A 24,189-nucleotide genomic window follows, 5' to 3' on the forward strand; every position below is an offset into this window, starting at 1 on the left:
AATTATTCAATCAAATGAAAAGATCCATGAAGATATTATTTATAGAGTAAAAGCAAGATAATTAAAATGACAAGGGTCAAAAGTCTTGTGTGATTATCAGATACTTTTGAAATTAAAAGAAAATTTTTATTAGATAGTTGTGAAACTAACAATACTTAATGGATCCGAGTGTTGGACAGTTAAGAAATAACATGTGCAAAAAATTGTGTTGTCGATACGAGAATATTCAGATGGATGTATAGAGCTACTAGAAAAGACAAGAAAAAAAATATTCTTGTCGTGAATAACTAGATATCGCTTCGATAGAGAATAAGATGAAAAAATCATTTAAGATGGTATGCTCATGTGTTTAGAGTACCTTGGATGCGATAGCCAGAAGAGGTGAAATGATTAATGTTAGTGATACGAGAAGAGATAGAGAAAGATCTAAAAAGACTTCAGCAAAAACTATAAATAAAAATTAAAGTACTCTAAACTTAACTAAACATGTGATTTTTACAAATTTTAATGACAGCGTAAAAAGTCCATGTAGCCAACCCCAGATAGTTGGATTTACGGTTTGGTTGTTGTTGTTGTTATTGTTTCCTACTTCAACATATGAAATCTTCGTCCAAAAGACCTAGAATGTTTAGAGAGGTTTGAACCAAACCATTAAGGGTCAAATCAAACCAAACTGAAAAAACAATTTGGTTTGATTAAAGCAAGATAATCTGAACCAGAACCATTTCGGACCTACCTAACCAAACCAATTCAAAACCAATTAACTGATTTTCAATTTTAAGTAATTTAATATATATATATATATATATATATATTTCAAATGAACTAGTTCGGTTCGATCAAAAAACGATTTGGTTCGGTTAAAGCAATGTACTCCGAACCGGAACCATTTCAGACCTGCCTAACCGATCCGGTTAAAAACCGATTAACTGATTTTTAATTTTAAGTAATTTAATATATATATATATATATATATATATATATATATATATATATATATATCAAATAAACTAGTTCGGTTCAGTGAATCAATTGAGTTTAATCAAACCAAATCAAAATTTTGATCCAATTGGACCTACATTCTTAAAACGTTTATATCATAAATTTCATTCTAAACAATTGCACCTATGTGCAAGTGGTTTTTTATTTTTTATTGAAAGATGCCCCCAAAGGAATAACGACTTCACTTGAAGTCTTTTTTTTCTTGATGATGAGGATATGCAATGATACAGACAAATCAACAGAGGAATTTATACAAATCAATAAAGGGATTGTTTACGTAGAAGGATGACAAACATACAGGGTTCATACCTGAGACGAGAGAGCTAGGCCAAGAAGGGGACGATGAGGAAGAGTCGTAGAGATGAAGGAAGAGCGGTGATCTTATAGAGTTTGGGAAGGGATTTTAGGGTTTTTAGGGCCTTTGGGTTGAGTTGATATTTTTTTAATTAAAATCAGTTCAGTCCGAACAGGTTAACCGAACCATAGAAGAGTACCCAACCCCCCACCCCCCAAACTAGATCATTTATAGACTTCAAAATCGGATTATTGATAAAGCAATCGATTTAAAAATGGTTCGATTCAGGTTTGGTTCAATTTTTCGATTCGATTTGAACACCCATCAATCCAATAATGACTTCATACCAACTAATAGTAATGCATCTATCATACTCATATCAGTGAATCTAAGTCTTTATTCACTTTCCATGTGAAAATAAACCCCTCCCTCTTGCCACTGCCTGTTATCGCCTTAGCAGCCACAACTGGTCTAGCCAGGAGACCTCATTACATCGGTTCTGCTGTTGCAGTGGCTAATGTCATATAATGCAATCTCCCAAGTTTGTCCATCATGTTGCAGTAAGATTTATATAGAGAGCACAAGGAATTAGATTCCCCATCCACTTGGCTGGCGCTCTCATTGCCTTGCATACTTTGGAAGGATGTGGCATTTGAGAATATTGTTGATGGATTAAGTCACAAAAATTATGTTCATCCAAAAACAATTGAGGTGTCTAGATTTCCTATCCCAGAATAAAGATGAATTAAGACCACAGAATGCACATGAGAAGACAAGCTTCCAATTGACTGCTGTAGGTAACAAAGATGTCAAGCTGCGAACTATAACAAGAAGAAAGAACGAATCTTTTTGAAGCTGCCTATGTAGGACATTTAAAGAATGAATAGTGAAAGTAATTAAGAAATTGAAAGTAGTCCACAGAAAGATTGGACTGTAAATGTATATAACATGCATGCACTCATAAGGAAAGCTAGGAACAATTTAAAGAATGAATGGTACCTCCAAAACCCTTTCTTATGGCCCATCATAGTTGTCCTTCAGTCAGCTGTGACCGCCAGCAGTTCTCCTTGTCCATGATTAAGAATCACAATTTAGTCACAGAGAATACTAGTCATCCTTATCTGACTAAATTTGGAAAATTAAGCTAAATCTTTTAGCAATAGTAGTTGAGAAAGTTACACAGGCATGAGTTGAAATGAAGCAGAGAAATGAGCAGCAACATCTGAAAAATGTTGGTCTTGAACCAATAGAAATAGATTAGTCGATAGTCTGAAGAGGGATAATACCACAATGAGGATGATGGTAAAACAGAAAATGAGACTGTTTATTAAACTAGAAAGTGGTAGGTCAAAAATTAGAGGAACACATTTTTGGGGTGAAGCTGCAAATAAAAAACATCATACCAGTAACAAATGTGATTTTCCATTCCATTTCTGCTAATCTATTTCTTCAATAATTCTTATGCAAATACAAATCCATACAGTAAAGGGATGTAAAAAAATCACATTCATAATGGAAAATTGACTGATTTCATCTGCATGATAAGATGTAAAAGAAGAAAGTTGAAACTTGAATTTGACACTGTAAACAAAGATGATCTGGACTGGGTTTACCTTACAGGCTAAATATACAGCAATTCTCTTTCATATTATTGCTTCCTATATTTGATATGCCACCACAGGCCACCTGCCAAAATAATTTTCTGCATACAGAAGGAAATCTATCAAATTGATTTGCAAAATTTTAAAACTCAAATCCCTTCCAACAAGCAGGAGAAGTCAAGGACTGGAATAGATCTGGTCTTTCTGGAATTATTTCTCAATGTTTTTGGTACATGACTAATCCTGCATTTTGTTGCAATCCTACATCAGTACTCCCAAAATATAGTCTTCCCATAACCTAAACACTCGATATAATGCTGATTTCCAACTCTTATGCACCTTCACCTTCAAAAAGAGTTGTTTTTCATCCTCACATAACAAATCCATGTAAAACAAATTTGTAGCTTGATAACTCGAGAAAATCCAACAACATTCATATGAGTATACTTCTTTCACAGTATTCATAATACCATCACAGACAATGTCGAGACAAGAGTTTGCTCTTTAGAAGACAAAGGAGAACATGCATTAACAAAAATGGTGCCATGAAAGAGCTAACAAAATTTCAAAAATGTAAATGAAATATATATGTTGCCAATTATAAGCACATCTGTGTAAAGCCGTAATAGCTATTCCTAAATATCATGACATATGTATCGATTTCCAAAAGGAACAAGCAGTCCTGTCCAATCAGAAAGGGAAATGAAGCAGTATCAAAATCTAGGATGCTAATATAACCAAATATAGAAATTGAAAGCATTTGCACAAATCAGTAAGTCAAAATCATAAGCAGCATGCAGATAAGATAAATACAAGTAAAAAATTGCTGGCTTGCCTTTCCTCCTACTCTCTTGCCTCATCAAGCACAGAGGGTGGAGGATTAAAAAGATTGAAAGGAACTAAGACTAGATAGAGATTAATACAAGGAAGAAAAGCAGTGTTACCTTAGCAGTTTGCTATATCTAGTACTATCCAAATAAACAAGAATCACAAATCAAAGCACAAGGATCCAACGATTAGAATTACATCTTTTCTAGCAGAACCTCTAATCAGCTCCTTGCAGACTTGAGCTCCTCCAAGGTCGAATTGATGTGTTCCCTTACAAGCTCTATCCGCTTCAAGTAAACCTCCAGTTCCAGAATCTGCTGCTTTCTCCACTTGTCATCCACAGCAATCCCTGGTGCTGCCGAGGAACCACCCCCAAGGCTCAGGGGCAGAAGGCTCAATGGCGATGCCCCACTATTGAGTCCTGGACCAAGCATCCCGCCAGCTGCAGAATTGATGAGCTCCTTGAATAGTGGTGAGAGGCAGTTCTTCACTGTCTCCTTGATGATGTCTGGTATCCCAGATTCCAAAGCTAGAGGCGTGTGCAACACCGTGGAGGAATTATCTACAACTACTCCCCCAACTGCCGCCGCCGCAGCAGCATCTGTTGCAGCAGCCTCTTCAGCCATTCTTCTTCTCAAGCGCCTTCTCGATCTTGACATCTTTCTGTCACAACTTAAAGAACCATCGTTGATCGGAACCGTAATGATCTCGTTGGAAATGGTGTTGCTTGGAGTATTAAGGTCCTCATCATCACTCTCATAGTCCCGCTTTGTGCTGGCACTCCAGATCTTGCGAGCGATATCGTAGATGGCCCGCTCGTGTGCGCTCTTAAAGGCGAAATCTTTCCCCACGGACCGCATCCTGCCGACGCAGTTCCGATACTTCTTCTTAAGGCGACGGAGCTTCTCGATTAGCTGGTTCTTCGTGAACTCGAACTGGAACTGCTTCTTGATCTCCTCGTAGAAGGGACCGGTGTCGTACTGGTGAGAGGCGAAAGTGGTGCCGCGTCTCGAGGTGAACTCAAAGAACTCCTGCAGGATCTTGATCTCCTCCTCGTCGGTCCATAGCCGCTGGAACAGCCGACGGGAGTCGTCGAAGGCGACGACGGAGAGGGACCTCCTCTCCTCGGAGGCCGAGGACACAGGGGCAGGGACGTGGATTGAGGTGGAAGAGGGGGTGAAGAGGGCGGCGTCGAAGGAGGGAGCGGAAGCGGGCGCGACGGGAAGCACCTGGACCGGGATCGCACCGTTCTGGGGTGGAGCGCAGGCGGAAGCATCGGAAAAGGTAGGGCTGGGGTTGGGATTAGGGTTAGGGTTTGCAGCGTCATGGGAAGGGGCGGAGGGGTTCAGATCGCTGACCGCCTCCGAAAACACTGCCGTTGGTGCCGCCTGGGGTTGCAGAGACGGTGGCGGTGCCGTCGCCTCGCCTTCGTCGTCGTCGCTGTCGTCGCTGTCGGAGGAAACGTCGTCCTCGTCATCGAAGACAGCGCGCTCCTGCTCTGCTTCTTCTGCGGTCGGCATCCCTTCCTCTCCTTGTTCTTCTTTCCTCTCTCTCTCTCTCTCTTCGGCGAATGGATCGATCGGCGGCGAGAACGGGGTTTGGGCTTGGAAATGGTATTCTGCGAGCGGAAAGCTACGACCCTCTCTTACACGGCAGATTTGGTGTATTAGCACTCGATCGTCAACATCCACCGCACGATTCCGTTCGTACGGCCAAGATGGGATTCGGTAGAACGATGGATTCGAAAAGGACGCAACGGTTGAACAAGTCTGCTTCAAGCAGCGATCTCAGATACGAACAGGATAACGGCTTGCGAAGCACCCGTTCGGGATACAGACACAGACCACTGTTTCCTGTGGGCTGAAGTCGTCATCTGCACGCTCGATCACAACCGTTCGTTGCTCAAGTCAAATGGCGCTAGATTCCATCATACGACGGTCGAGATGGGTGGAACCACCGATCTGATATCATGTGACGGCCGCCGAGTTAAGGGATATGGCCGTAGCTGATCCATTCGGAGGCTTCTGCGAACCGGCAGGTGCGATCGCCAAAACACAAAGTTAAGGTTCTTAATGAAAATATTTTGATTAGTTTGAGGACAGAAACCGTAATATTTTGTAATTTAATTTATATATAAAGGGCCACAAAATAAATGATGCATAATTATACAGAAAAATAATATGTTATATTTATAATGAGGGAAAAAGTTATTGATATCCTGGTTAGTCCGTGATCCAAACCCAAATATGTAGAGTTATCCGAGATACATTCAAGATGAAAACACTAGGCTCCCGAGGTGTCACCTATATAAATATTGAGATTTTTCGATATGATCTTTTTGATATTCAAGTTAGTAACTCGAGGTATATGAATATGAATGCGAATAATAAAAATAAATAAATAATTTTTTATTGTGTTGACAATACTCTTTTTGTTATCTCGAGACGATAGGTTTCATTTCAAACAACCTCGATGTCTTAGTTCGGTGCTAGTTTAACTTAATATCTAATTGAGTTACTAACTTTAACTTTCTGAAGCACAAGGTCCCCTAGTCCAACTCTTCAAGGGTGAACACTTTGATTATATAGTTTGATAATTTTTTGTTCTCAGTGCCCTTAGGTGTGCTTCTGCTCTAGCCTCGTTGATTATGTTAAATCCAACTCAAAGTTCTTCTTTAGATATTTTGTCATCAAAATTCTCAACCTAAGGTATTGGAAAGATTATCTTGGGTGGTAGGATAGCTTCAGTGTTGAATGCTAAACTAAACGATGATTCTCCTAGACAACTTAAATGCTGAAGGACATCTTAGGTATTATCCAAGAGGCCCACAAGATACTTAGTAGCCTGTCTACCTATGTATCTTTTGTTCTAATGACTCACTTCTTTAATCCTTCAAGAATGACTCAATCAGTAACCTTAAAGAAACCATTGGTTTGAGAATGGGTTATCTAGCTGAATTTTAATTGAACTTCGTAGGATTGATAGAACTCAAACTTTGCATTGTTGAATCGAGTTCCTTTGTCGGTGATGATGGCTCTAAAAAATCCCAAGCGGGTGATGGTATTCTTTTAGATGAATCCCTCAACTTGCTTCTCAGTGATCGATGTTAATAGCTCAGCCTTCACCCATTTTATAAAATAGTCAATTCTAACAATGAGAAACCTCTATTGGCTCAAGGCTAGCAAAAAGGGTCTGAGGATGTCTATACCCCATTAGGTGAATGATCATCCATAATTGATCAGACTCAAAGGAACTATCGGTTGATGATGTATCCATGCAAGCCTCTAGCACCTAAGACATCTTTGGGTATAGGCTATTATATCCTTGTGCAATATCAGTCAGTAAAACCCTTGTCGAAATACTTTGAAGGCAAGGATTCATCTACTAATATGTTCCCCGTAGATACCCTCATGCACGTGATAAGCACCCTCTTAGCCTCTTGGGGTGTCAGGCATATGAGGAATAATTAGTTAAAAGACCTATGATATAAGAAATTATTAATTATGTAATACTATGCTCGATGATGCTTGACTTTTCAAGATGATGTAGTAGGGAACATTCCATCATTGTTTTAGCGCAAGATCTTGTTCATCTAGTTTGGCTCTTCCCTAATTATAGTCATATTATACTTATTAATAATTTAGGTTAGAAACGTCTCGATAATGACTAGCACTCCTACGGGGCCCTGGTCGATGCTAATCTAGCAAGCGTGTCAACCTGGGCATTCTCTTCACGAGGGACTTGTAATGCATTTAGTTGAAAGAAGTTATGGGTTAATCATTGCCCTCAATGATGCACTTTGTCATAGTTGCATCTCGAGCTTTATAATTCTCTTTTACCTAGTTTATGATTAATTATGATTTACTAAACACTATCAAGTCCTAGACTTGAAGCTCCTGAGCAAGCTAGAGCCTTGAGAGAAGTGTCTCATACTCGATTTCATTGTTGGATATTTTGACCCTAAATAGGAGAGCTTACTTGTACATTTGTTTGTTTAGGCATTTCAAGATAAATTCGATATCACCCCCATCCAAGGTAGTGGAACCATCCACGAATAGCGACCATGCTGGTGGGGTGTGGTTGTCGACCTCGGGCAAAGGATAAGTTAGTTCTAATATAAAGTCTATAAATATCTATACTTTTATGGCAATCCTCAGAATATATCATATGTCCAACACACCCAGCTCTATTAACTACCTTAGTAGTTGACTTGAGATAACGAACTGAGAGAGGATCACTTACACAGCATATGGTTGAAAATAGGGTCGAAGCTTCCTTGCCGCCAATACTAGTGTAAATGCGAGCCTCTCGGTATAAGGGTATCATTCGTTGGGCCCACTTAAAATGTGAATGATATAGTAAATAGACTTTTGAACTCCCAACTCATCTCGTACCATCACTAAGCTGAGAGCTAGGTCGGGGGCAATGAGGTAGAGGCTTGGAGTTTTACCTAAGATAGAGGAGGTAAGTTACGACAATCGGGCGAGGTGATACTTTAGCCTTTTGAAAGTCTCATGACACTCTTCTATCCATAAGAAACCCTTTGGGTTCTTTAATACTTGAAAAAAGGATAAATACTTATCACCCGATTAGGATAAGAATCGATTGAGCGTTGTTATTCACCTTGTTAATTGTTGGACTTCTCTTACCGGTCGAGGTGGGCACATCTTTAATATAGCTCATACATTTTCAAGGTTTGTATATATTCTCCTATGGTGAATAATAAATCCAAGAAACTTTTTCAAGTTGACTCCGAAGGTATACTTGGTTGGATTAAGGTATATGTTGAACTTCTTTAAAGCTTAAAATGTCTCGACGAAGTCTACCAAATGCATGTCAATTGTCCTACTCTTCAACTTACCAAAAAAAAATTGTCCTACTCTTTACTATCATGTCATCTATATACATTTTAATATTTCTCCTAATTTTGTGCTTGAATATCTTGTTCACCATATTTGGTACGTTATCCTAACATTTTTCAACCCGAATGGTATAACTCGGTAGCAATATGTAACTCAACCGATGATAAAGAATGTGTGTTCCCGATCCTTTGGTGTCATTCTGATTTGTTATACCTTGATAATGCATTTATAATTATGAGAAGCTCATGACCTAAGGTAGCATCAATTAACTGATCAATCTGAGAAAAAGAATAGCTATCCTTTGAACATGCCTTGTTGAGATCAATATAGTCAACACACATCCTTCAATTTTTATTAGACTTCTTAATAAGTATAACGTTGGCGAGCCAATGAGGGTACTGCACCTCAATAATAAATTCTACTCCTAATAACTTATTTATCTCATCACTAATTATCTACTAGTAGTTAGGAGCAAACTTGTGAGGCCTTTATTTATTGGTTATGTCTCGGGAGAAATCTTCAAAATGCTAAGCTACATTAGGGTCGATTCTCGATATATCTCTCGACGACCACACAAACACCTTGGCATTCTCTTGAAGGAAGTTGATGAGTTACACCTATCTCTCTTCGAGAACTGACACCCCGACAACTTGATCGGGTTGAGTCTTGTCTAGGGGTGTTGCAATCAATGGCTCCACTGGCTCAGGATGTGGGATAAACTTGTAAAGTTTGGAGGGTCCATAGGTAGCGCCTCAGATTGGGTCTTCAATGCTAGTTCTCGTCAGAAAGTTCATTATCAGATTATCATCAAGTAACTTTAGCACAACTCCCTTAGTTACTTATTAGCTCTCCAATGCTAGTTCTCGTCGGAAAGTTCATTATCATATAGTAGATTGATACCACCACTCTTAACCTATTTAGTATGAGTTGTCCTATACTTACATTATATATCGAGGGAGTATCTACCATCATGAATCTGGTCAGTATTGTTTTGAAACAAGGTTCATTTTCGAATATGATGTGTAAGTTCACTATCACAGGAGGCGAGACAAAGTCGCTAGTGAACCCCGTCAATGAAGAAGTCATAGGGGTAAGGTCATCAGTCGAGAGCCCGAGTTTTAGGAAAGCATCGAGTAGAGAATACCAATAGAGCTACCTATGTTAATCATGTCCCTCTTCACCTGAGTATTGATAATCCTTATAGAAACTATTAAAGCATTAGTGTGATTCGGGTCGAGGTACACTGTCTCTTTCACCGTGAATGTTATCTCTAGGTCGCTCTTTGTTCTTGGGCACTTTTCAATGATAGCTCGGGCATAAGTTTTATGACTCAGAGAGCTGTCTCCACTCGAGGCAGGTCCACCAATGATAATGTCGATCTACTTCTCCATCGACCCCTAAAATTGGGTTGAGGGTTCCCGATGCTTTCGGATGAATCGCACAAGGTGTCCCCAATGTATGAGATTGTCAATCTACTTTTTTAAGTTATGATAATCCTTTGCATCATAGTTGTAATCCTGATGGAACAAGTAATACTTGGACCCATCTCTTTTTATCAATGAAGTCTTCGTTAGGTGAGGGTCTTTTAAGAGTCTCTTCTCTTTTATTTGTAGAAAAACTTCAGAACTAAACATATTCAAGGGGGTCAGCATAAACCTTGGGTAAGGTAACTCGAGTAGTTCGTTTCCCCTTCACCACGATGACCTCGGGTCGAGGTGGATTATAGTCATTTTGCTTCAATCTCTTGTATGACTCACGCTTACCAAAAATCATTAACTCGGTAGTAATATATTTATTGACCCTTTGAAGTACCTTTAGTACAATTACCGGTGGTCTTTCCACCAACATCCAAAAGAAATAAAAGGGCTTGACCTTCATCATAAATGTTTGCATTATGAGTGATAGATGGGCATCTACCATACCTCAGATTTCATTGGTGAACCGAGTGACGAAGTCTGTAAACGTTTTCTCCTTCGCTTGCTTAAGTTCAAGAACCATTGCTACCGATGGTCCTAGGGACACATTCCCAAGAACACCTCAGCGGGGATGAGCAATTAGTTCGAGGTCATTCTTGAGGGTGAGAGACTCGGGTCGTTAAATAGACGTCAATACTACATCAACGTTTACACCAAGGTGGATATGTTCATGTGCGAAAAGGGTGATCGCTGCCCCTTAAGTGAAAGTACTATGAATTAGAGGCAAAGTCTCTTTGCTCGAGTGTTCATTGAGAGGATCACCGAGTTGGTGCTTCTACAACATCGAGCCCTTCTTCTAACTCAAAATGATGAGGGAATAAGTTGTTGATGTCTTGATCAGCCCGACGTGATCTGAACCTATATATGCAGGATTGTCCGAGGTGCTTTCGAGGTAGAAACACCAAGCTCTCAAGGTGCCACCTAGATGAAAACCGAGCTCGGGAGAGGTTTCTCGACCCGATGCCTCCGACACCCAAGTTAGTAACCAGATGTATAGGAGTGCGGACGCGAGTAGTCAAAAAGATAAGTCCCTTGTTCATTGTGTTGAAGATGAGCTTTTTATGCCTTGGTGTAAATGGGTAGAATATTTTATGAAATATTCAATGGGGAGATAACCCCTAATTGCCCCCAACAATCTCCCCTTGACCTCTAATCCACTTGGACGATAATGAGAGATAAACCCATAATCGTGTATCTTAAACCCTTGCCCACATAGGCAGACGGATAGAGGATGACATTTGTCTTCTCCTTCCACCCTGGACACTACGTGGTGATTATATGTCGAATTATTATTAGTTGACGGTATACTATTTATCAATTTATATTCATAAATAAAGGATAGTCTAAACTGAGGATTACTATGAGGTGATCTAGTATTTAATATTTAGAATTACTATAGAGAAAGAAAACAAACAGAGTTTTCACTAGTCCAGAAAGACGAAAGCAATCACAACATTAGCATGCAGGCAAACAACACACAGCAAACCAAGAGCTAACTTAGAACTCTCTCACAACTCTTTCCTGATCACAAAGCAAGAAACCACAACCGCAGCAACCTACATATATATAGCTGCTCTTCACACATACGATTTATGATCACAGCACGAGCTTGATGGCACTGCCCACTCGATCATGGCGTAGCAACCTGATGGCCGCCAATGCCGCCGCCGGGAATCCCTGGCAAGTTTCCGAAGCCCGGAATGGTGGGGATGGATCCACGGAGTGGCTGGCCGAAACTAAAGCCCGGGAAGCCTCCAAATGCTCCAGGGAAGTTCTGAGGCTGGTACGACATGGGCTCGTTCTTGAGTTCTCTTGCTTCAAGGCCTCCGGCAAAGGAAGACAGAAACAATGCAAGGAACAGCACCACCACCATGCTCGACTTCTCCATGTTCAACGGACCTTTGCTCCACTCTCCATACCTACTTATACCGGAGAGAGAGGCCTCAGTGATGTACCAATTTACCTTTTTCTTTTTCTTTTTTGCCTCAATCTGCGTCGAGTGCAGATTTGGGAATTCAGATATGTCTGACATGGAATCAGCAGATCACATGCGAAGGAAGTTATAGCCGAATGAATGCTCCAACTCAGTGGCCAACTGTTAGTGACGAAGGATGAACGGTTGAGCAGTAAACATAAGAGTGGCAAAGGCATCTACAAGCAATGGAATCAATGAGAGAAATGGCAAGCTCTGACACTTACAGAAAAGCATGGTGGTGGTGTATGAGCTTGTACGAGTCTGTCGACATGCACATGCATGCACTGAAGTCGGGCTTTACTCCATTGCGGCCTTGAAGGTGAAAGCGTACAGACTCTTCGTGAGGGGTTTGGTGAGATCTCTGAAACCATTAATGCAAAATTGAGTGCACCCGTCAGGGTGCTGAAATCAACATTATTGAAACAGGAGATACATCATCAGCTCAATAACTCAACCACACACTTGATGGTACTCCAGATTCCAGAAAACAACTTCATCAAGAAACTATCCATGATACTGCAACCAGATCTCATCGGAACACCAAAGAAACCAAGGAAAAGGTAGAACAAACTGCAATATTCATGATATTGCTTCAATGAGATGTTCTCTTGTGAGTTGATAATTCGATTTCTGCAGCCGCCTAACTGCACCTTGAACAAGCAATCTAAAAGAATTCAATCGTGAACTCCCAAAAGTTTCTTGCAAGAACAAGCATACAAAAGAAATAAAGAAAATAACTATAGCTCACTTGGTTGCCCAAAGATTTAAAATTTCTGTTCAAACTACAGTTGTGAACTACATCTTGATAGCAAAACAAGCTTGTGACAGATAAGTATGTTGATATGTACAAATTTATCGAACATAAATGTTAGGACCATGGGCCAGTACCTTGTATTCGAAAATATGATTCAAGTATTACACTCTGAGGTCTATCAGTATTATCCCAGCATGAAATGAATCCACCCTCTATTTCATGTCCTGTCCAGTGTCCAGTATGAAGTTATCCACAAAAAGGTTTATTGGAATGAACTGTCAGAGCACAACTAAACAACAACCTGTGATTTGGCTGCAAGGCGGGAGCACTTGATTCGGGCATTCTTGCTTAGACTACAAGCACAGCCTTGAAGAAGCTCAAGATCTTCATCGCATGTCAATACAGCTGCTGCAGCTGGATTTTCCAGAAGCATTTTGGCAGTAAGGAATCCAGCTATGGTCCACGTCTGATACAGCCGTGATTGCTTCCCAATAAATCTTCCACTACGTGTGTCGTAATATTCTGGCCACTTGTCATTTGGCAATCTCTTCTCAGCCACTGCAACAGCTCTTTGTGCTAACTCTGGCCTACCCATCTTAATGCAAGCCAATGTGAACTGAAATTTAAAAGAAAGAAGTCCTACTAAGATACACATCCGGAGAAGCAGGTTATTGAACAGAAAAAGATCCGGTAGCAATATATCTACAAAAAGAAGCCTTGTTCTCATATTCCTAGCGTGCAAACTGAAACGAAAATTACCTGCCACAGAAGTGTAGGCCAAGATCCACCATTGTGATATGACCACGGCCTGTGAAAGAAAAAAAAAAGATGTTCCATCTTAGATAAAATAGCTTACTCCAAGGTTTGCAGTGAGCAAAACAAGGATCCTACATAACCAAAAAGATAATCATATAATGTCCAATGATAGAACTCTATATCAAGTCAGTTGAAATAGAAAACAAAACCAGGTAGATGGCTTACTAATGGTTTCAGAACAATTGTAGGTCTCTTACGTGTCAACCATAATAAAATAGCAACAGTTGAGGGCATTATACAAACTTTAAAAGGCGGAGGAAGCTCAGACACTCACGTGTTCTTTGGATCACTGCCAGTGATTATACGCCATTCCTCGTATTCTAAAGAAGGGTAGCATATTTTGAGTGGCATACGTCCCACAATATCATCCCATTTATCTTCAATTAAATTGAGAATGCCATCTGCCTGTCTTGGTGTGGCTAGTGAAGAAACAATAGCCCAAAAATTACCAAGGGAGAAGAACCTGAAATCCATGTGAGCTGGCTGGAGATTGCCAATAAAATAGCCACCTTTATCAGGCATCCATTCAACTAGCCAAGATGGAATTTGTTCAGGATAAATATTGAACTTGTTAATAGCATCATGGGAGTACTCTTCGGTCTTGTAGCGATAAATCTCATTTATCTTCTTCATATCAACCCAATAATACTCCCTAATGTGGAAAGACAGAGCACTGAGCCTGTTATTAATAGCACGTACCAGATTTTTAGATCCATCATTAAAAGTGATCATTTCACGAGAGCACCGCAAAGCTGAATAGAACAATGCCTGGGGCACAAAATCTATCAACCAAATGACAATATACCTAATATTTAATAATAAATAATCAAACTTCAAGTTCAGATGCATTAGGATGTAGGTCAAGTCATGTAATAGTTAATATGTGAGACCATCCTAACAGCAAAAACTCTGATCAATGAAATGGTATGAACATAAACAAAATGCAGAAGAGCGGTTTATAAAAAGACAGATAGTAAAGCATGACATCATAAACACTGAACATCGACAAGAAAAAAAAAATTGAAGATACAAAAGATATGACTGGACACATATTGTATGTATACATGGTGAGTCATGAATGACAAAAATTAAAAATAAATAAAAATCAGAAAATAGAACTCAATGGGAAAAATAAAATAGTTACGTTCCTTTCAAAATCAATATTATGTTGACCTGTCATGCATAAGAACGATAACAGATAAATGGCATGTACTACCAATAGAATTTGACTAACACATATAACATCAAACTTCATAACTGAAGAACACTAGTGTACATCTCAAAAGTTCAATTAGCCCATCATGGAATGATGAACTGGAAAGGCCAAGCCAATGTCATGGAATGAGACCAACTTCAGTACCTAAAATGTACCAACTCAAGTTTTGAACACATATGTCTTAGTTTTTGGAACAGAGAAAAGGCAACATGTTGCAAAGTCAATAGCGAAAGGCAAAGTCGAGGGGAACAATCTGAACATCATCCCAATGGGTGCACACTTATAGATTCCCATCAAACTTACCTTATCTAATTTTTTCACTCCATCTCTGCATTGTTGCCTTTAGGTAAAACGTGTCAACAAACAACAGGTCAAATGTAAGGCTGAGTGAACACATTAAACGTGGACATCTCACCGAATGCCTAGGGTCAGCATGTGCCAACAGTGTCTAACAAATAAAACAACTCAAGTTCTCATATTTCTTATAGAACTAATGTGGCTTGGACAAACCCTTGGGGGAAACAAAAAGGAGATGGGCAAACAAAAAAATGGTGATCCATGTAATTCAGTACATTCCTGGTATCAGATTATCCATATAATTAACAAATAAGGTAGATGACATATGGTTGATGATTAATTAGGAAGAATGTATGAAAAAAACTCACAAAGTGCCACTCAGAGATTTGCCATAATCATGCTAATCCTACACAGCTGTGCAATGCAATCTAATAGCTAAAATTCATCAGAACTTGTCTTTTAAATATTAAGAAAAGACCTTACACAACAAAAGATTTCATTGAGTCGATAGATGAATGTCCAAAGACTAATTATATTATGAAAAATATATACTTTCTATACAGAGAATAAACAAACATCAACTTACTTGGATCTCAAGAGGGTGACCATGGATACCCATCCTTCGATCTATCATGCATGAACCATCTGTGACCAATAGAGATGGGAACATGTCAAAGCCATCTGACAAACATAAATTTAAAATCAACCTGATGCCTGTTTGTACATCCACTCTCTCTTGTAATGCATAATCCCCAGTTATCTTTCCATATGCTCTTAGCAGTATAATCCACCATAGTCCTGCAAATGTTGAGTTAAGAATTGCCTTGTAGAATACATCTTCTCAAGTGATTCAATTTACATAATATTGTGAAAGACAAAGAAAAGCTTCATCACCAGCTTACCAGAATCAACTGGTGCTACACGTCCAATTGCTGACTCTCCAAAATCAGGATCCAAAACCTCTTCAAATGCTTCATTACTTCCATCCAAAGGTACAGTTCTCACTTTAAAGCTAGCCGGCATCAGCCCTTGTCCAGGGCTGTAGCAGTCAACTGTTTTCTCCCAGCTCTACTTGCCAAAAATATATATAAATTGAAGTCAGAAGCATCTAATTCAGATTATAAGAATGTATAACCTAAAGTGCAGTTTAATTTAACACCAATCTAACAAGTCCAGATTACAGTGCGATATATGTTAAAATGGCTACTTGTAACTGCCTCTACTAGTTTATTGAGTATCGGCATACATTATTTTGGACAAGAATCATTAATGCCAGCCTCTTCCTTCACATGGTATTCAAATGGCTTCATTTGCATGATAGGCACTTCAACAAGGTTTAAGCTTTCATCACATGGTCATGCTAGCAATACATCTTCAATATTCTTATTCTACTTTTGTTTATAGACGTGGTACATCAGGTTTTAGTTTCAAGGCATTTTATCTTTCGGTCAAACATTGAGAAGAGTTAGGAGCCACGAAATAGTACAAAGTTCAAAACACATAGGTATACTTAAAAACATGGTTCGCCTTACTAGTCTGTATCAGTATACAAATTGATTGTCGATAATGGTACATATCGACACATTGTCACGGACAAACTTCTCAACAAGATGTTGGATGTAATGCTTATGTGTGTCCGTGTCTTTTGGCATGTTCATGCCCTGTACAGAATGTAAAGGGGCGGCCGAAGGCTTATAAGTCCCATTTTAGTTGGGTGGTGGCCTCTTTAGGCTTGTAAATAAAGGTTGTGTCATGTGGACACGTGCGAGAGCTTTTCGGTCTGTAATGGACCATTTTACCCTTTGTTGTGCCACTGTTCAGAGCTTGTAAAGTCTGTTTGTAATTTGCATTGTCTATGAAGTGTTTTTCGGACATGTTTGCTTGTGGATTCCGTTTGAGGCGTTCTCTCTAACCCGTTCTCTCTTTTGATGGTCCTAAGGGACAATGGGAGGCTTCGGGGAGGCTGACCTTTGCGGACGGACACGCAAGGGTGCCGCACGACTTAGGCAAAACCAGCTAAGTCCGTGTCATATGGTATCAGAGCGGGACAAGCACTCATAGAAACACTTGACATGCAAACGTGGGGGGACCTAGCGGGGCTGCCTTGAGGGCAGTCAGCACACGCGCGACCGTTTTAGGGAAAACGGGCATGGAGATGTAGGGAAAAGAGTCGCTCAGAGCAGCGGGCATCTGAGATTGGCATTCAGAGGAATGGCCAACCCTTCGCGCAAGAGGCACCACGAGAACAGGCAAGCTTGGAAGAATTTGGAGCACACAAAGGTTGGGATGGCTGAGTTTGAGCTACGGCTCAACGTTGACAACTTTACTTGATGGTGCTCAAGGCAAGCGAGGCGCTTGGCAAAGGTCGAGACCATGCAAAGTGGAATGAGTTGCTCAGCGACCGAAAGAGTTGTGCAAAGCTCACAGAGGTGAGGGGAATTGCTAACTCGAAGAATTCGGTACTCATGCATGGGCTTGTATGCGGACGACGGACTGTTCGTGGCCATCCCAAGGCGGTCGTGACTCGGCGCCATGGAGCATTGAAACTTTCTCTTCGGCATGCGAAGGATACGTCCGGAGGAGGCTGAAGTGTGCAACGAGTTCAGCATGTTGCTAGGCCTTGAGGGGTGCAGCGGTGGCTGTATTGACGTGGAGACGCAATCTAGCAAGTGCGTTTGCAAGAGGCAGAACAATGCACAGTTTGTTCAGCAGATCGGAGTAGTCCAAGGGGATGGTGATCTCCGAAACGAAGAGAGATGTTGCTCCAATGGGACAGTTATCCAGGAGGGATAAGTCTCAGCTCTCCAGAGGGAGAATCATGTGAGACGGACTTCACATGTTGAGGAGGAGGACCTCACAAACAACAACTCCACGAAGCTCAATGGACCGAGCAAGCAGCGAGGAGTTGTCGCATGATCTCGCTCGAGAGAATGCATTGGTGGATGCATTGCGAGATCAAGTGGGGGAGCGACCCAAAGCAACTTAAATGAAGGCACACTTGGAGTCGATGTGGAGATCGGACTCAAGGGAGGGCTGACCCGTGGAATGGTGGGCGTGAGGGCCACCATCAACTCAATGCAAAAACGAGGGGCGGAGCAACTTGGGGGTAACTTGGCGAAGTACTCAAGCCGCTTGAAGGGAGCCAGCATAGAAGTTGGTACATGGAGCAGAGGCACAATGCTTTCCTTAGACAGAGGTCAAGGACATGAACTCTTGCAGAGGCAAGAGTAAGATCATGTTGTTCCATGGGTCCTTCATTCTGACGGAGCAGACTCATCTTGCATGGTGCCAAAGACGAAGGGAGCTTCGGGGCACATGCACCTTATCTCGGAGGAGCATTTGATGGAGGAACTAAGGCGACTCAATTTGCGGAGGCGAAGTTGAGTTCAGAAGGCCTTAGCACGGGGCAAGAGGACGCAGAGGCGGGTACTCTTGAAGAATATGCCACAGTGTTGCCATTCGAGTTGCTATGAAGGAAGCGGTGCGCAGCGGAGATTGTGCTGGTAGGGGCAGAGGCCCAGGATCTAGACAATGGTGCACAAATTACAGTGAAGTCGGTGGACTTCGGGAGCTACTAGGCGACGGACTGTCCTAGAGCGGTGCTTCATCTAGGTGTGACCCAAGAGTGGGTGGATGAAGGTCGATTGCCAAAGGAGCGAACAAAATCGAAGGTGGAGGAGACCCTGCGATGTATTGGCAGAGGCCACACATGGAGGGTTCACAATTCGAGTTTATTCCACAAGGATCAGAATGCAATGGAGATGTCACCAGGAGGCGACATGGTGCAGCGGATCGTGGTGGAACAGTTCGTGGCAATGCGACACACACGACATAGTCCCGTGAGGGATGTGATCATATGGAGGTATGATCGGGAGCTACTGGGAGCTCCGCTTTGGTGAACAACACGACGGCAAGAAGGGCTATGGATTCAAGGAGTGAAGGCCATGGTACCGCAGAGGCGGGTCTTCCGGGCGTGCACCGAATTTTGCATCGGATGAAAACCTTGGTCATCAGCATATGGGGGCTGGGTTCCACCAAGGGTTTTGTTCGTATGCAAGTACCAGGGAGTCCCATGGGAGGGACTTGATCATGCAGAGGTATGATCGAAGCAGCTGGAGAGTTGGACTGCTCCAGAGCTCATATTCGCTTAAGGGAGCCCGGCAAGTCAGAGGACAAGGCCGAGTAAGCGAACGTTGCTACCAAGGAAGCTATGGAGAACAGAATCGGTGCAAACCCTACAATGCGATGGCAGAGGCCATGCATGGGAGTTGCAGTCTGTCTTTCCATCGACCAAACAGACTGCTTGGAGAACACGGAGGTGTTGGAGCAGGGGGTCGAAAGGGGCGAGGAAGCGACGATGAGTCCAGAGGGACTTAGCTACCCAAAGTCAAGCAATCAGTTAGAATGGAGGTGGACTCAGAGGAGTGCCACGGAGACATCTCTACTGATCGTGAAGAAAAGGGATTCAGATGCGAGGCGACGGATAGTAGGGCCATGGGCATGGCAGCGCCATGGTACCGCAGAGGCGGGACTTCCGTCAAAGTCATTGATCCCTTGCTCTCACGGAGGGAGAGCGTTTGGTCGTGAAAGGGGCCGAGGAGGTGGAGTATGCAGAGGCAATCTCCAAGTACCGAGACAAGGCTGAAGGGCAGAGGCCAAGAAACTTCGTAAGACCGGTGTCAACAAGTTTCTCATCAAGATAGCCGTAAGTGAAGGACTTCGGGTCATGCAAGAGTGCACGACCAAGGAACGAAGCAGGCAGTACGCGGTGCTGTACCTTTGCTACTCAGTGGAGTAGGCGGCAGGGTTGATGGAGAAGACGGTACAATCCTAGAGGCGACCTCATCTATCAGAGAATTACTCCAAGTTGGGGTGAAAACTTCCCGCATTCCAGAAGTTCGATGGCATTGAGAAGGTGAATCACAGTAACTAACTCAATGCAAGGAGTGCAAACACTTCAAGTGCTTCAGAAGTGTGAGCAAAGAGCAGGCGAAGGCTAGTAACCAGCTCGATGCATGAAGTACAACCTCGAGGAGGCGGGCGAAGTCAAGTAACCTTTGCCTTCTCAACTCTTAAGAGAATGGGCGAAACCGAGTACCCCAGTTCTCTTATCTATCCAGCAGAGGAGCTCTGCACAAGTTCAAAGACCCTTCGAAGATAATGGAAGACAATAGTTGTCAAATCCTCACCAACGGTGATCAGTGCTACTGAGAGTAGATTGTCCGCCTCATTTCCCAACGAAATGCCAATCGAAAGCGGAAGTGATGCGAACCTACTTGGATGTGACAACTAACGGAAAGAAGAGTCAATGAGCAGATTTTGTGTAGGAAGGACCCAAAACTTCAGAAGTTTGCGAGGCGATGCTCGTTAAAGCTCCAACAAGCATCCACCCAGTTTAGGCAGCATGTGGAAATTTTGAGAGACTGGCGCAGTAAGGATGGTCTTTTCCTTCATTTGGTGGATCCGCAGGAATCAACGAGGATCAACACAACTCAGCCAACCCCACACCAGAGTCAGAGTCATTGGTGAGTTGAAGCAGCATGGCGGATCAAAGTTCGACTACTCAAAAAAAACAGCAGCGGAGAGCAGCTGGGAGCCAGGAGGCGCATTGCAGCTGGAGCAGAAGATTGAAGACTCAAGCAAAGGCGAAGAGTTGCAGTGTTCACAAAGGCTTCGACGAGGACGTCGAAGGGATAAGTGGGGGAGAATGTCACGGACAAACTTCTCAACAAGATGTTGGATGTAATGCTTATGTGTGTCCGTGTCTTTTGGCATGTTCATGCCCTGTACAGAATGTAAAGGGGCGGCCGAAGGCTTATAAGTCCCATTTTAGTTGGGTGGTGGCCTCTTTAGGCTTGTAAATAAAGGTTGTGTCATGTGGACACGTGCGAGAGCTTTTCGGTCTGTAATGGACCATTTTACCCTTTGTTGTGCCACTGTTCAGAGCTTGTAAAGTCTGTTTGTAATTTGCATTGTCTATGAAGTGTTTTTCGGACATGTTTGCTTGTGGATCCCGTTTGAGGCGTTCTCTCTAACCCGTTCTCTCTTTTGATGGTCCTAAGGGACAATGGGAGGCTTCGGGGAGGCTGACCTTTGCGGACGGACACGCAAGGGTGCCGCACGACTTAGGCAAAACCAGCTAAGTCCGTGTCAACATGGTATGGTGGGACATACCCACAGATCAATATGTACCATCTACACCAGTCTCCTATCAAACTGGTACACACTGCCTGTACCAGGCGGTATGCCGTGGTACGACAAACCTTGCTTATAAAATTAGATTAAATGAGATAAAGGAAGTTTTAAAAAACATATAGATTAATGTGTAGGAGTTAATGGTACTTTTATTAAAGTTTTATGTGTATCTGCTATTGCGATTTCAAGGGGCAATTTGATTGACTGATTATTTCATCAAAATTTTGAGAATTAAAAAAGATATCTGATGGTTGGAAGAAAAGCTTTTGATCTAGAAGTCCGAGGGAGATATTGAAACGTGTGGAACTTCAAGTAATAAGTGATTTAACAAATAATAAGATGCAAGATGAGTATTTTCAAGAATCAATTTGTTTTTATGCTCGGACTATTGATCGGTGTAGTGGGTTTTAGAAAAGTAATGAATGATCAATACATAAATTGGTATAATAAATGCATAAAAAGTAGCCACTAGCATAGAACAATAGAAAGTATGTCTAGGGTTTATCCTATAACAACAAGGTTACACAAACATTAATTTCTTACCTTCTGAAATTGATGATGGACAAACTTACTGGTCACATTTAGAATAGGAGTCCATGGTGTATGTTATTTGTCGATGATATTGATGATAGTTTAGTATTAATTACTTCTTAACTTATGGAGATAAAGATTGAAAACTAAAAGTTTTAGACTACGTAGTTCATAACTCTATGAGAAAAACTAAGGGTGTGATAGAGATGGATCATCATGAAGTTCATATCGGTAAGAGTTTCATGTATCTTGGATTTATTATTCAATGATGAAGACATTGTCCATAGAGTAAATAGTGGAATTGTTAAAGACAAAGAAAAGCATTATAAGTTTTGTATGATTGTCATGTGCCCCTTAAATTTAAAATGAACATTTTATGAAACACTTGTAAGACTAGTCATATTCTATGGATTGAATTGTTGGACGAAAAAAAGAAAACATATAAGAAAGTTAGTGTAACCGAGAATATTAAGGTGCAAGTGTGAGTTGCAAGAAAAGACAAAAAAAAAAAATATTCTGTTTATAAAGAATCAAGGATAACCCCAATAGAACATATGGCGATAGAAAATTGTTTAAGATGAGATCGACATGTTGATACGAAACATATAGTTGTACTAGTAAAAAGATGAGTTAATTGGAATTAATGGTGCAAGGAAAGAAATAAGAAAACATAAGAAAATTTTACTCGACTAAAGATTTTTCCCTACACAGATACTCAATGAATCCAACCCCAAAATTCTTACAACATAATGGCTTATTGTTTTTATTATTGTGGAAGCACAATCATTAATGCAATGTTTACAACGTAAAGTAGGCCACAAAAACCCATTTAGGAGGAAGATGCATGACCTAGATAATGATACTGTTCGAATTTCTCTGGTGTGGACCCACAACCAATTCATGAATAAGAATCCAATTTCCAAATCAACACTTAAGCTCATAAATAGCAGTCTTAGGAAATTATCATGAACTGAACTGTGAAGTTGGGCTATGATAGTGAAGGAACCGACTATACAGAATATATTCGCATTATAAACTCAAAATAACCTTCAGAGTACAAAGAGTGATGAGTTCTACCTGAAGCTGCAAAGTATGGAGGAGGAAATTGCGGACGATCTCGCTTTCCCCCTTAAGCAGGAAAGCTAGGGCAGATGGTACGAAGTCCCTGATAAACACCTGATCGTAGTTCACAGCTTGGTTCGCCGCCGTCACATCATTGGCAGCCACGGTGCCAATTGGTCTCCCGCAATAGCTCACGACTGCCCTGTCCAAAAGCCTCCAGGCCTCCTTCTCCACCTCCGACTGCTCTTTCTCCTGCCGTACTTCCAAGCCACCCTCCAATTGGTCCAAATCCTCAACCTTACCACCGCAAAGCTCCTCTTTTCCCTCCTCCACGTCCGCCACTACCGTATCAACCTCTTCTTTCCTCTCATCCTCAATCGGCACGGCATCAACTCCATCGACCACGATGGGCTTCACGGACATGTTCTGGATGAAAATCCTCTCGAGGTTCTTATCGCCGCCAGAGATCGGATCGACAGAGGTGGAGAACCGCCGCACGCCCCAAAAAGCGTCGAGAATTCCGGGCGCGAACCTGTTGGGATCGCCGGGGCGGAATATGCGGCGGAGGTGGGTGGGTTCGGCAGCGGCGGCGGGGGAGGAACAGGACAAGGGGCGGTGATGGGGACATTTTGGCGAGGGTTCGGCGGTTCTCGTGCACCGGAGTAGGAGGAGGAAGAGGCGTCGGCGGTAGGGTTTGGCGGTGGAGAGCCCCATGGCCATGGGGAGGACGGAGAGGGGTCGGAATCGAGGCCGAGAACAAAATTGGTGAAGACCGCGGAGGGGTATAAATGTAAAATGGAGGGGAAAGTGGAGAAGAGACGTGCGGCCGAAACAACGGAGAGAGTGAGAGAGGTGGTTTATGCCGGGCCACAAGAGAAAGGGAGACGAACCGTGCTAATTAGCATGTCTGTCGACGCCATTCGTTCATGCGTTGTCAGCCCAGAATGCGAACGAACCGTGCTAATTAGCATGTCTGCCGCCAAGTCATCTTTCTCGTGTGTTGACGTGGCAACTTGGCAGCCACGGAGGTCTGCAGCGAGTTGCACGTGAAGAAGCAATATTACCCACACTTTTTGGGTCCACCCGCCAATAGCTCGTTTTCACTTTCCACTCGCCATGCCGAATGTATATCATATGTCACCATACGATTCGTTAAGGTAATTAACCAATTAATTTGATAAATATAAAAATATCTAATTAAAAATATCTAATATCGAATTAATTAAATTAAAATTAAGCATCGAAGAGCATTATCGAGCATCAGTTAATTCCAAATCGAA

General features: G+C 41.8%; 2 protein-coding genes across 4 annotated transcripts; both read right to left on the bottom strand.

The window, feature by feature from the left end:
- Nucleotides 1–3,787: 3,787 nt before the first annotated feature.
- On the bottom strand, nucleotides 3,788–5,359 carry LOC135646134 (probable transcription factor At5g28040). The gene has a single exon (XM_065165332.1). It carries the CDS (start codon nucleotides 5,244–5,246, stop codon nucleotides 3,948–3,950), a length of 1,299 nt encoding a protein of 432 aa, XP_065021404.1. The 5' UTR covers nucleotides 5,247–5,359; the 3' UTR covers nucleotides 3,788–3,947.
- A 6,136-nt stretch (nucleotides 5,360–11,495) lies between these two features.
- On the bottom strand, nucleotides 11,496–23,759 carry LOC103995323 (neutral/alkaline invertase 1, mitochondrial). Of its 3 annotated transcripts, XR_010498692.1 has the most exons (10): nucleotides 22,925–23,759; nucleotides 16,024–16,189; nucleotides 15,708–15,919; nucleotides 13,883–14,376; nucleotides 13,552–13,600; nucleotides 13,094–13,408; nucleotides 12,927–13,016; nucleotides 12,501–12,688; nucleotides 12,263–12,399; nucleotides 11,496–12,158 (listed from the first exon to the last, which is right to left on the bottom strand). XR_010498692.1 is itself a non-coding variant. In XM_009415887.3 (7 exons), the coding sequence occupies exons 1-7, from the start codon at nucleotides 23,627–23,629 to the stop codon at nucleotides 13,005–13,007; spliced, it is 1,953 nt and encodes a 650-aa protein (XP_009414162.2). In that variant the 5' UTR covers nucleotides 23,630–23,759; the 3' UTR covers nucleotides 12,764–13,004. The 3 variants fall into 3 exon arrangements, 1 of the variants encoding a protein (XP_009414162.2); XR_010498693.1 differs by lacking the exon at nucleotides 12,501–12,688; XM_009415887.3 differs by lacking the exons at nucleotides 11,496–12,158; nucleotides 12,263–12,399; nucleotides 12,501–12,688 and having other exon boundaries at nucleotides 12,764–13,016.
- Nucleotides 23,760–24,189: the final 430 nt, after the last annotated feature.

Source organism: Musa acuminata, chromosome BXJ3-8, assembly GCF_036884655.1.
Source record: "Musa acuminata AAA Group cultivar baxijiao chromosome BXJ3-8, Cavendish_Baxijiao_AAA, whole genome shotgun sequence".
Lineage (NCBI taxonomy): Eukaryota > Viridiplantae > Streptophyta > Magnoliopsida > Zingiberales > Musaceae > Musa > Musa acuminata.

Coding starts and splice junctions, on each gene's coding strand:
- LOC103995323 (XM_009415887.3), bottom strand. CDS start 23,629: ATGGCCATGGGGCTCTCCACCGCCAAACCCTACCGCCGACGCCTCTTC. Junction 14,377..15,707: donor GTCACCCTCTTGAGATCCAA/GTAAGTTGATGT, acceptor TTTGTGCCCCAG/GCATTGTTCTATTCAGCTTT. Junction 13,409..13,551: donor GGCCTACACTTCTGTGGCAG/GTAATTTTCGTT, acceptor TTTAAATTTCAG/TTCACATTGGCTTGCATTAA.
- LOC135646134 (XM_065165332.1), bottom strand. CDS start 5,246: ATGCCGACCGCAGAAGAAGCAGAGCAGGAGCGCGCTGTCTTCGATGAC.